Source organism: Ammospiza nelsoni, chromosome 5 (assembly GCF_027579445.1).
Source record: "Ammospiza nelsoni isolate bAmmNel1 chromosome 5, bAmmNel1.pri, whole genome shotgun sequence".
NCBI lineage: Eukaryota > Metazoa > Chordata > Aves > Passeriformes > Passerellidae > Ammospiza > Ammospiza nelsoni.
The window spans coordinates 50,595,972-50,608,595 of NC_080637.1; the positions used below are offsets into that span (position 1 = coordinate 50,595,972).

The window sequence follows — 12,624 nt, forward strand, 5'->3', positions numbered from 1 at the left end:
AGCCCGGGTCGGGCGGGGCCTCCCGGGGCGGGCCTCCCGGGGCGGGGCCCGGGCACGCCGCGGAAGCTCCCGCGGCCCCGGGCCCGGCGCTTCCCGGGGAGCAGGGCGGCCTGCGGGGGAAAGCTCCCTCTGCCACCTCGGGGAAAGAGCTGGGCCTGAACACAAATTCAACTAGATTAAAAACCCCTCGGCAGCCTGATTTCTGAAACCCTCTCAGGCTTGGACAGAGGCTGCTCCAGGCAGAAGCAGCTCTCAGCAGTCCTAGGGGCACAAGCAGTGGAGTACATCTGAGACGTAGGTGGCTCCCAGGGTAGGCTCAGGGCCAAGGAGAGCTTTGAAGATCAAGACACTTGGAGTCACAGGCAGCGCTTCACAGGAAGCCCAGGAAGACGTGGAGGAAGAGTGCGATACAATCTCAGGAACAACATCGAGGCGATGGATTGTCACGAGAGCTGGTGTGCACGCTCGGGGCGATGGCTTGGCAAGGGGGGGAAGCACACTATTAAAAGCTACTTTATTGGGCTTAGCCTTCTTTTCACCTCCAACAGCTACCTCTGTGGAAGACCAAACCATCACACTGATGTTGAGCTCATTGCTGCCAGTTCCAAATCTTTAAGAGTCCAATCTCTGCAATTATTTTGTATGGGCTCTACACTCCTTCCTTCACTCAGATTTCATCAGTAGTACCGACCCTCTTTCTTCTACTCCACTGTTCATTCTATCATTCTATGGTCCCAGAACTGTAACAAGTGAAAAATAAATTCTCTGACTGGTTTGTACAATATCCCCACATCCCAAGATAAGCTGTGGCATAGATCACAAGAAAAACTACTCTGTAAGCAAAAAAGGAAATGAAACATTGTGTCAGTCTTGTAATTACTGGGCTGGCTATTCAGCATCCCCCAAGCCGCCTGACAGCATCTTCCTGATGTATCCTAAGGGACAGCAGGATGAGGTAGATTTTCTTGAATTTTCCAGGTTCTATAATTACACTCACCCCTTCACAACTGTAGGTCAGAGACACAGAGCACATGCCCCTGTACTGTGGTTCCCTCTGACAAAACCATTTTGTCCAGAACCACTTCCACTCACCAAACGCTGCTGCAGCAGGCGAGGCTGGAGCTCTAGCCACCCCCACCTCCCTTTGGAATGCCTTCCCAGCACCAGTGCAGCTGTGTTGATGCTGCTGAACACCCTGCATTCCTCCAGCCTCCAGCAGTGCCAGGCACCGCAGCTCACTGAGCCCATCTTTCCACCCAGCGAGAGCTGCAAGCTCCTCCTGGCTTCGTTCCACCAAGTGCCAGTCCTGCTCGGTTAACCTTCAGCAGTCCCGCAGAGGAGGCGAGCCAGGGACATCAGTGCATGGGCTCTGTGCACCCTCTGGAAACTGCTCTGGCAGATGGAAACAAAGCAGCAGCTTATTCACAGACTTGAGAACAGCCTGTAACCACTGGAGTGTTTCAGATGATACAGATATGCATTAAAAAATCTGTAATTCTGACATGCCAAGCAGATATTAAAATACCAGCAACACGCTGGACTTTTTTGCTATGCTATGAACTAGAACTAATGGAGATACCTGCCAGGGTTCCCATGTTGTGTATCACATCCACCTGAGCACTTCCTGGGAAAGATTTGGGCTTTGGATAGAAAGAAAGTAGGGCAGTTGCTGTTGACGGATATGCTTACTGTACTGCTGTTAGCAAATACGCAGAAGGAAAAATGCCAGCCCTAAAATCAAAAAGGAGCAGATTCTGCTTGATATGAACACAGCTCCCCATGGGCTGCTGCAATGCAGTGGCATCTCAATCCTTTAATTTCTTAATGATATGGCTGCCTCAAACCCTCCAGAACAGGAGACAGTGAGCTCTTAGCATCCATAACACCAATGCCAGCAGCTAGGCAGCCAACAGGAATTGCTCTTTTAATCTCACTGTGCTGCCTGTACTGCCTGAGTTACTTTGTGATGGGAAACAGAGTTTACTTTTGAGCAGTATCTAGGACACTGGAAACCTGACCCTCATTCAAACACAGAATATAATCCAATAAAGGCTAATTATTCCCTTTGTTTAAACAGAATCACACATAGAGCCAAACTGGACAGCTAGGACACCTCTCTGGAAAGGAATGAGAGAGAGAGGTACAAAGAGGCTACATGGTGTATCTGAAACACACTTTGTGTAGCTTTCTATTACACATGCAGGTTTTCCTCTTGCACCTGTTTCTACCACTCAAACACCAAACTATTTAAAGATGGCAAAAGGAGAGAGGCTGGGGAGGGATGTGATTCATTCTTTGCATTCTCTTACCCAATACTTGCAGGTCCTTGATTCCCTTTACGTGACTTGTTTTCAACTTTTTTCCCCATTTTTCAAGGCACTACAAATTTGCAGCTGGAGAGCAGGGAAAATTTGCATTTAAAGGGTTTTAATAAATTGAAGGCCCTTAGGGAGTTTTCCAGAGAAACTGAACTCAATTAAATTAAGGGCCAGGTTTCAGGCATCACTTCTGCTGAAATAAAACACATCCTCCAGCAAGGACATTTCATCAGATGACTAGTTAATATTGGTTCAATATTTACAAAAATTCTCCCCTCTCCTTTAAAAACATGACAATTCACTTTGGAGCATTTCTACTCCATAGCAACTAAAATAAAATAGAGGGGAGGAAAGGCCAAAAAGTAACCTTCTAAGAATGTAACTGCAACTCAGGTCTATTCACTGTATGGGGTGAAAGCTAAAGGAACAGCATTAGTTTACATCTCTTTCCAAAATCCTGTGAAGATACTGTAGAACAGCTCATTTTTTCCTGTCAATCAGTTCTGCAGCCTTTCCCATTTGCTGTGCAGGGTGAACATACAGAGCACCTAAACAGATCTGCTCCCTGTTGTTACCTGCAACATGGACCAACAAGAGCACCAAGCCAAGAGCAGCTGCCCATGTCTCTAGATGCAGTTATATTCTTATACAGAGGAAAAATAAATAAGTACAAATGCTCATCAGGAAAATTCCACTAATTTATTAGATGCCTTGTCCTTTGTAGGATAGTTTGAGCCAAACAAGTCTGCCTATTTAAATACAAAATACCTTCTGAGCCACAGGAGATTCCAGAAATGCCAGAACTCTGAGCTCCCCTCCCTCAACACAGAGAATAATCTCTCCCACCCACTTCTCTGCCCAGGCCTGCAGTGCATCCACATTAGGGTCTCTGGCCCATCTTCTTCAATGTTCGGTTCAGCTGGAATTAGAGAAAGCAAAGGTCAGAAAAATACACAGTGATTGATACACATTGCTGCTCCCCTCAGCAGACCTTATCCAAGGCTCTTAACTCCTTCCTCTCCAACTCTCTGACAAGAGAGCTCTTGAGCTCTCACAGTATGTCAAGCAAAAGGGGAATGAGTAGAACTCTCTCCTTTCCAAGCTAGCAGAGAAAGATGTGGGGAGAAGAGAGGATGCAAACTTGTAGCAGCAGTATCACAACCCTCTATTAAGTCCCCGAATCTCAGAATTTTGCCCTCTGAGTTTCCAGTGCAGAACAACCTCCCCTGGGAGAGTGGAGACAGAATGTCAGCTCTTGGCCAAGCTCAGTGCTGAAGCCATCTATGCTCCAGAAATCTCTGAGGCCATTTTCTAGAGCTATAGTTATGAAGTTAGAGATATGATTTTGGTTGTGTTACTGACAGGGACACATTTACCTAGAGACAATGGAATTCAGCATTCCTGAATAGTAAAACTCTCCTCCTTTTCCACTGTGGCTCAACTGAGTACTTCTTACAAAAACATACCATTCCTCAAAGGCCAGCAGCTGCTGCTTGGAACACCTGCCTTTGCCTAGTGCCTTGCAGAGCCAGGGCTAAGTGCAGCATGGAATTACACAGCTGTCTCACACAAGTGTGGACCCTTGAGGGCCTGCACAGCCCAGTGACTGCCCCATGTTTCCTACAGAGCCACACAGCTCTCCTGCCCAGGCCTCACCTCCTCAAACTTGTGGATCTGACGGATGAAGAAGTCCCCGTAGCGTCGGGCGACCTTTGTGTCTGCAATATGGATCATGTCCTGGGAAGAGGACAGGATGAGATTAAGAAAAGGACCATGCTACCAGCAGGGAGAGAGCAAGAACTGCCAAACATAAAGATCAACCTAAGGGGCTTCATCCCAGCCATGGTTCAGCACCACACATACCTGACCTGTGCTAGTCCCACAGCACCCATCCAGCTCTCCTTGGGCTGCCTTCCCTCATACCTTTGTCTGGGATGGGTCCCCCATTCACGTGGTATTTACTTCCCACATTCTTACACACTGGTTTTGTCTTCCTTGCAGCAGTTTGACAGTTCCAACCCCAGTTCATGCTTCCCTCTTTTCAGTCATGCTATATGCCCACGACAGCTCGGCTGAGACATGGCATGAGACCTTGCAAGAAGAGGTCTGCTACAAGGACCAAGAACACAGAGTAACCTGATCTCCTTCCTAGCAAGAAACCTAATGGTTACTGCTGTCTTCTTTCACTACAGTCCTACAAGACTCCTTGCTATGCTTCCTGCTGCTGGAGCTCCAGGGCAGATGGCGACAGCTCCACACCTTGTGTTTAGATTCCTCCTAGAGCAGCCACAACTAAATGCTGTTCCAGTGCAAAGCAAACCTGTAAGATGACCAAGCAACATCTCTGCTTTGTCAAACAAAGGAGAGATGTGGGGGACACCAGAAGGACAATCCCACCAGAGACACAAATAGCAGCACTATCTGTCACTCAACTATCACCTCCCAGAACACTGACAAGCAGCTCTCTCTGTCCTGGGGAAGTGTTTGTTTTCTAGTTATGTTGACTGATAAAGCTGCCTGTGATATTCCATCACTCTTCTTCCACTGACACTCTTTTCATGCGGGGCTAGAACTTCATTGTGGGCAGGCAAGCTCTATAAATGGCAAAGGAAGAAGGAATGTCTCCCACAGAATGGAACAAAACTAGGTGCTGCCAATTCCAAAATTTCCTAGGTGAAAGAATTTCGCAGGCAGTAAGTGGCAGATACCAACCTTGTCAATATAGAAGTCAACCTCAGAGGCAGACTGGAACTCTCCATCCAGGGCAGATATGCCACTGGTCCATACCAGGTTCTTCATCTTGTGCTTGAAGACGAGCAGCTGGATACGGAACTCCTGCTCTGTGAGGTCTAAGAAGCCGGCCAGCTTCGCCACAGGCATGGTGGTGTAGAGCTTGAGGAAGCTACGGATGGTTGAGAGCTGGGCCTGCTGCTGAACTTCATCAGCGAAGACCTTGAGCTGCTGCAGGAAGGGCTCCTTGTGGTAGTTGGGGTGCACGTTGTCATAATTGGGCACCACAGGGGAGAGGAACTTGGGGCAAGCGTAACTGAAGAGCTCCTCGTAGACCTGGGCGTCGCCCTTCTGCATGCGCAGCATCTTGTCCCCGTACTTCTCGCGCAGCTGCAGGTGGATGCTCTCGTCGATGCGCATGGGGTACATGGTGAGCGCGATGGCCAGCAGCGCGTGCATCTGCTCGTTCTGCTTGTTGATCTGACACAGACAGGACAGACACCCTGTCAGCACCATGGCGTGCTCAGGCTTTAGGGTGCCCAAGGGAGCTGGCAGCTGCACTTTGCAGAGGAAGATCCTTTACACAAAGCACTGATGGTCCTAATGCTCAAGGGGGACAGCACAAAGAAGCAGTGCCTCCAGGCAAAGCAAATGGATGAACCACACACCAAGGCTCTTAGAAATAAAAGAGAGGGTGGGCAAGAGGAAGGTGCAGAGTAAATGCATCCAGAGCCATGCAGAACCCAGAAGGCCAGAAGTGCATTTGACTGTTTTGGTACAAGAACATGCAGAGAAGGGGAGGCAGATAGTTTAACAACCATCTTTTGGCAAGGGACAGTTGTCAGGGAGGTCAGTGAAGAATAGACTGAGAAAGAAGATTTATATGAGTATGGGATGAAATGGACAGCTGTGTGGCTGAAACAGACATAACCAACTTTTTGAAGTGTCGTGGAATTAAGACTGGCAGGTTTGGCTAAACAAAGAGTTAGGAATTGATCATAAGGATAAAAAGGAGACCGCAGGTAAAACAGCCACCAAAATCAGGAGGTAAGACAGCTTAGGTAAAAAGAGAAAGGAGCTTTGCTACAGCCAAATCTTTACGACTATCAGATAATGGAAATTCATCTGACAATGGCAGCAACCTGAAGTGCAGCACTGGACTAGAAACACAACTAAATCTGAAGAAGGAAGCATTGACAAGAGTATCATCAGCAGCTCATACTCATTAACAATGCTGCCTAGAGCTAGAGTGCAGATGGACCTGGGACAACAGTATGGAGAACACCCAAAGTAACCAGTAACATAGCTAAGAGAAAATATTGTCACCCATGGCAAAGGAGTTTAGAGGATCCCCAGTCATCACCACCAGCAAAGTCCAGGATAATAAAGCTGAACTGTTAGACACAAGCTACCAGGTGATAGAGGAGGGATGGGAAAGAAGACCCTCCTTCTAGTGGTCTAGTGGTTTTTTCTTTGGGGAAGTGTAGTCTATTCTATCTCTTACCATCTCATACTTGTAGGTTGTCCTCTGAAACATGCTCTTTGTCCTCTGGATGTAGAGGAGGATGTTGGCAAAGACACGGATGGCATCCTGGTAACGCCGCATCATGAGGTAAGCGAAGCCCACATAGTAATAGGTGGTCACCTGGCACTCAGGCACCCGGGAGTACATGCTCTGAGAAGGAAGAAGTAACATGCTATGTTAGGGGAAGCAATCCACACTGCTTGTTAGCCACAATTCAGCCACCTCTGCTTTCAATCCCATCCCAAATACAGAAAAGAAAGGGTTAATTCAGTCTACTTCACCTCCCACCCATCCCTGCAGCAGCTTCCTCACTGTTTTATTAGATCATCCCATTTCCTATGTTTTCCAGTTTTAGCTTCCTGCAAGGACAGGACTCTTGCTTTGTGCCTAACATTGCTCTGCTCAGTTCCCTTTCCCCCTGTTTCACTCCACATCCTGTGCCAGACAGCACATATGTAGATCTGTGCCAAGCCTTGGCCCAAACCCATTGCAGCTGAACTTTTCTTAGCCACAAGCAGCATTCAATTCTAAGGCAAAAACAGCCCAGGTGGGAGCAGGCACAGTGAGAACAGAAGTCAAAAATACAAGAAAGAGTCACTGGCAAAAGTAAGAATGGTGTGTTCAGGTAGTTACCACTACACTACCACTTGTAGTTCCAGCAGTATTCTCTGTAGCAACACTGCATTGCAGAACACAGCAAACCTCCTAAAAAACCAGGCAATTGTGCTGCAAGAGCATCAGGCATTATCATATGGCTTGATTTAATGCCAAAGCTCTAGCTCTGCCCAGCCACAAACTCCTGACAACTACAGCAGATACAAACAGTTCCTCGGCTGGAAGATTCAGTACAGCAATTTTTCACCAGCATGCTTCAACAGAGGCATTTGGAAGAGTGTAAAAGAAGAGTTAAAACATGTTGTATTACCTTCTTGTTGAGCTCAATGTTCTCCAGCACCTTAATGGCTTGGTAGTAATCTCCCAGCAGAGAGTGCAGACGCAGCAGCCCAACCAGGCTGAAGTAGCCCAGCATCTTGTACAGGGAGTGGCGCCCATATTCACCAGCCACACTTTCAGGGTCACCTAGGGAAAAAAGGAACCACAATGCCATCCTCCAAGGAAGCAAGCTTCCCTTTCAAAATTTTCTGCTCAAAACAAAGGGAGCAAGGCCTGAAATGTAATCACTGGTACTTCTAACCTAAGGCCAACAGAACCAGTTCTCAGCCAATCCATCCACTGATTATGGGTTTGATCCAGCTCCTAAACAAAGTTAAGCAGCTTGGGTCAAATCAAAGTAAGGCAGCACAGACACCAGTGCTGCTTGGCACCTCCCAAAGCTCACCTCCACTTGTATAGACCTCCAGCTGTCGGTTAATGTTGGATTTGTCAACCAGAGAGTGCAGCACATTAAGGACACTGTGGACGTTCCAGATCTTGGGGTTGGAACGAAGGAAATCAATTTCCTCTTCAGACTTCTTGGCTGTTTTACAGCGGTACTGGCTGAAAGACTGGAACTACAGGAAAAAGCAGAGATTCAGTGATGAGCAGCTTGTCTAGAGATGCTCAGGTAAGTGCAGTAAGCTTACAATTTGCACAACACAAATGCATTACAAGAAACTACAAGTTGCATGGAAAAAAAAAAGTTCCACATGAGATCACATAGAAATCAAAATGGCACATTATACCACCTTTAAAGCACCTAAAAGAATTATACAGCACAGAGGGTAAAGGCCAGGAGACAGACTGAAGCAGAAAAGGATTTCCTAAGCAATTAGGAAAGGCAACTAAACACAAATTTGCTGTCTGGTAGAAAGAAGAACGACCGAGTTATAAGACGTGTTTGCATACACGCATCTTTTCCCCTTATATGCACACGTCCTTTTTGTTCTCAAGATTGACCAGACAACACTTGAGGAATTCCAGGCAGCTCTATAATAAAAAGTTACAGAGAAGAGAATATATTCTCTGAAGAGAAAAACCAATAGCATTTGAGATCTGTACTGCTACACTCAGAACAGTAAGTGGAAAAATATTTCTTAATGTCAAGATCTCAGACAATTACTCCAAATCAGGTCATCAATCTCTCAGTGCACACATAAAGGCCCTACTGACTAAGAAAGACAGAAATTTTGTTCTGAAAGAGAAATAGGCCCAAAAGGACTCCTTAAAGAGCACCCTGTAACTTAAAAATCTGTACGTTTACAACTATTTCATCCACCTGGTAACAAAAGAGTAACAGTGATTACCAAAGATTTTCAACCTGCAATGGCACCCTTGCTATGGAAATCACAGCAAAGGAAGGGATGGAAAATTTCTACAACTAATAAAGGCAAGGCCACCTCAAAATGGCCCAGTTTTATAATCACATACCTGGTATATGAACTCATCAATGATATCCCAGAGCCACTGGTTTGGCAGTTCCAGAGGAGCGGGACCATCAGCATCTGCAGGAGAACAGATGAGAGGGTTAATACCCTTTAAATTAAAGAACACAGAATTTCCCTGAAATGGGAGATGGAGCAGCAGATGAATGAAGCTTTCAGCAGGGCTGAGATGCAGCTTTGACTACCTCAAGTGCCTTCACTTTCAAAAACTATGAACATGCACAGGATTAATCTCTGGAGTGTGACTGCTCAGCAGCATCAGCTCTCAAAAGCTGCACAGAGACTGCAGGGGTTTATCCTAACTGATCCATTTTCCACATGAGGCTTGGCAGGGAGTCACAAACATTAACATTTGCTCCAAGGGGAGTGAACAACAGTTAAAAGTCATGAAACACTGCAGGTTTTCTTTAGCTTACTGAACCATTTTACTTTTTAATAAAGATAGGTGAAGCAGTTCTCAGCAAGACAGAAAGCTAAGTAAGTTTTATTCTTTACAGTATTTCAGAAAGCACTGTAAACTATTTCTGCTTTTTGTGATTTTAAATCCATGGATGTAAATTGCTCTTCATTCAACAAACATGCAGAGAGCTTACAGACTACCTTTCCCTCTATTATTTATAAACAAACACGTTGCAGTTCTTCTGACCCTTTCTTCAGCTCTTCCCTCTCCAGCTGATCTTTCTCTCCAAAAGTCACAAACCAGAAATTAATTGCAGCAACTCACTGAGGATGTAGTTGAAGAGATTGCAGTAATTGTAATAGGACTCAAATCTCTGCTCCAGTGTGGGCCCCCCCTGCAAAGAGAAGTCAGCAGAGTCTGCTTCAACTCAAGCAGGGCAGGAGGGAGTTCATGGGCAACAGCATAAGAAGGACAGTCACAGTAGTAGAGGATCTAGTTCAGGAGTGCTAGAGGCAGTATTCAACCAGCACACCCACCAACATCACCCAGAAAACCAGAAATTGTAGCACTGTTGTCCCACAAAACAGGGATGACTTTTCCTATGCAGACAGCTTCTCCCAGGATGTCAAACCTCCTGTGAATATTCTGCATTTAACCTTCCCTGTTCCCCTCTACTGTTCAGATTCAAGAGCTTCCCATTACCTTCACCAACTTTCCTTCCCTTCTGTGCTCATGAGAATTCCTAATAGACCAACAATTCTGTTTCTGGACATCATTTCTAAGCACTTGACCTACTGGTTCTTGTTTCAGCTGGAGACACTGAGTCTGAGAACCAGGAACAGCACAGCCTGAGAAACCAGTTTCTCCTGTTGAAGCCTGGCTTGGGCTAACACAGCAGCCTTTTAAGTGTCCATTTCTCCACCCCCTGGTCCACAGTAAAAACTGCAGGTATTACTTATTTACCCATAAGTCATGCATCTATTGAGACTTTTTTCTTTAAGAACTAAATACTACAATTGTCTCACTGATTAGAGTCTTAAAAATAGGCTTTAAAAAAGCAAAGTTTGTTTTTGTTTCACAGAGCATTATTCCTTTCATTTCCTTCTTCTCCATCCTTTATGGTACCCACATTTCCCTTTTCACAAGGCACTCTGATTCCATGTGAGGTTTTTCATGGCAAATAATGTACCTTCCTCTTGTGACACCCCTTCTCACTGCCTGCTCATTTGAAGAGGAGCCACAAAGAACCACACATAAGTAATAAAAAGGAAAATTCAGTTACCTTCCAACACCTCCTTCTTCCCTTACTCACTAACCATCACATTTGCTGTTAGCAACAAAGAGCCTCCTGAACACTCAGATCCAGTCTCCTGATTCATCTGAGCTACCAGAGAAACCTGTACACTCATCACCACCAAGCTTGGACAGCTAATGAGCCTGAAATAGACAGTCAAGTCTTTCTTGCTTTTCAGCAATCAGTGAATCCTTACTAAACTAACAAAAGCAATAATTTTAATTAACAAAGGCAAGAATTTCCCTAAAATCAATGTGACTTAGAGCTCATGAACCCATGCAATTTTGCCTTGCAAAGATTAGGGGACCACTGATACTGCAGTGGCAGCAAGACTTGTCAAGTTTGCTGGCACAGAGAAGGCAGCGCAAAATCCACAAGAAGACACAGGGCCAACACTCACGCTGACTTTGGCATAGATGTGCCTGTAGTACAGCTCCTTGTATAGGATCAGGAAAACTGCATCTGGAAAAGACCACAGAGGAGCACATTAGCAAGCCACAAGGCCTGAGAGCCTCCTGCCACAACAATGAAAGGAGGCACAAAAAGACACTTTGCTCAAGTCTGACTTCTTGCCAGGCATCTGCTGAAGGAGCTGCCAGAGTGAACAAAGGCGACTGACTCAGGCAGCAACAACTCTGTGCACCTGCTAACTCAGGATCAGGAGGGATTCAGTTCCTTCTCTCCCTGAGAACCCAAGGGAAAGTGGAAGACTCACCATTTCCAACCTGAGGAGCAATGGCCTCAGCCTCTGGCCATGGAGTGTTCTTAAAAAACCTTTCTGTCAGTTTTGTCCAGCTGAAAAACAGACACACATGTGGTATGAAAAGCCACGTCTCACTCAGCATGACAGTGCTGGAGTCAGAGATGACAACAGAGAGAGGCCTTGGACTTGGTGAAAACTGAGGGCATGACATACCCCTGATAGTAAGTCCAATGTTGAAGCAAATGATGAGAATCACAAACTAAGCAGTGAGACTTCAATTTATCTCCCAGGCACAAAACAGACATGTATGTTACTTCCACATTCCCTTCATGTCAAGCTGACACAGCTATAAGCCGGAATGGAAGTAGCTGTTGGGAAGGGACGCAAAAGATACACCTGACGGCTTTCTGCAAACTGCCTGACTAGCACCACTGAGAGTCCTCTCTGCAGCCTCCACTCCTTTTAGGCTAGGCCTGACATCTCCCTTCAGACAGATCACAACTCCTGTATACTCACATTAGCCTCATGGGCTGGAAATACCTAGGAGTTTTTTTCCCACAGTAACCAAACCAAACCTGTTTCAGAGAAAGCCCAAGTCTGGAACAGCAGAGGTAGTGAGCCCTTCCTTTTAACAGCATCACAGTTAAAATAGTGATTTCCATCTGCTGAAAAATAGTATTGTACCTGTTCTCATAAATGTCCTGGATCTCGTACACCTTCTGATCAATAACATCACTGGAAACACGGCTGGCCTGGAGCTCGTACACCTTCTGGTCAATGAGATCTGACACCGTCTTGTGAAAATACTGGATGAAGTTTTTGATTACTTCGGGGATCACCTGGTAGGTCTGCTGTTCGTACTGGCGTTCGTAGGCCAGGTCCTGCTTGGGGTCTCCTGCGGAGAAGAAGGAGCAGTGAGGCAGCGGCCGCACGGCCCGGCCCCACAGACCCGGCGGGCCCGGGGCCCTCACACTCACCCGTGTGCATATCATAGTCGTTGGAGTACGCGTAGGGGTCGTAGGCAGCCTGTGGGGAGAGGGCGGCAGTGAGTCCCCGCGAACAGCCCGGACCCGGACCCGGACCCAGACCCAGACCCAGACCCGACCCCCGCGCCCCCGGCGCCCCGGCCGCACCTCGTTGTCGTAGTCCTCCCCCGGGTAGGCCATGGCGGCGGCGCGGCACGGAAAGGGCTCCGGCCGGAAACGCGGGACTGGCGCGGCGCGGGCACAGGGGCGGGGCAGGCGGGGAGGCGGGTGAGCCTTTCTATTGGCTA

General features: G+C 46.9%; 1 protein-coding gene across 1 annotated transcript; it reads right to left on the reverse strand.

Annotated features, from left to right (window-relative positions):
- Positions 1-2,995: 2,995 nt before the first annotated feature.
- EIF3L (eukaryotic translation initiation factor 3 subunit L) lies at positions 2,996-12,556 on the reverse strand. Its single transcript, XM_059471953.1, has 13 exons — positions 12,485-12,556; positions 12,329-12,377; positions 12,036-12,246; positions 11,364-11,443; positions 11,049-11,110; positions 9,679-9,748; positions 8,941-9,014; positions 7,913-8,084; positions 7,499-7,653; positions 6,553-6,723; positions 5,031-5,528; positions 3,975-4,055; positions 2,996-3,237 (listed from the first exon to the last, which is right to left on the reverse strand). The coding sequence occupies exons 1-13, from the start codon at positions 12,515-12,517 to the stop codon at positions 3,199-3,201; spliced, it is 1,695 nt and encodes a 564-aa protein (XP_059327936.1). The 5' UTR covers positions 12,518-12,556; the 3' UTR covers positions 2,996-3,198.
- Positions 12,557-12,624: the final 68 nt, after the last annotated feature.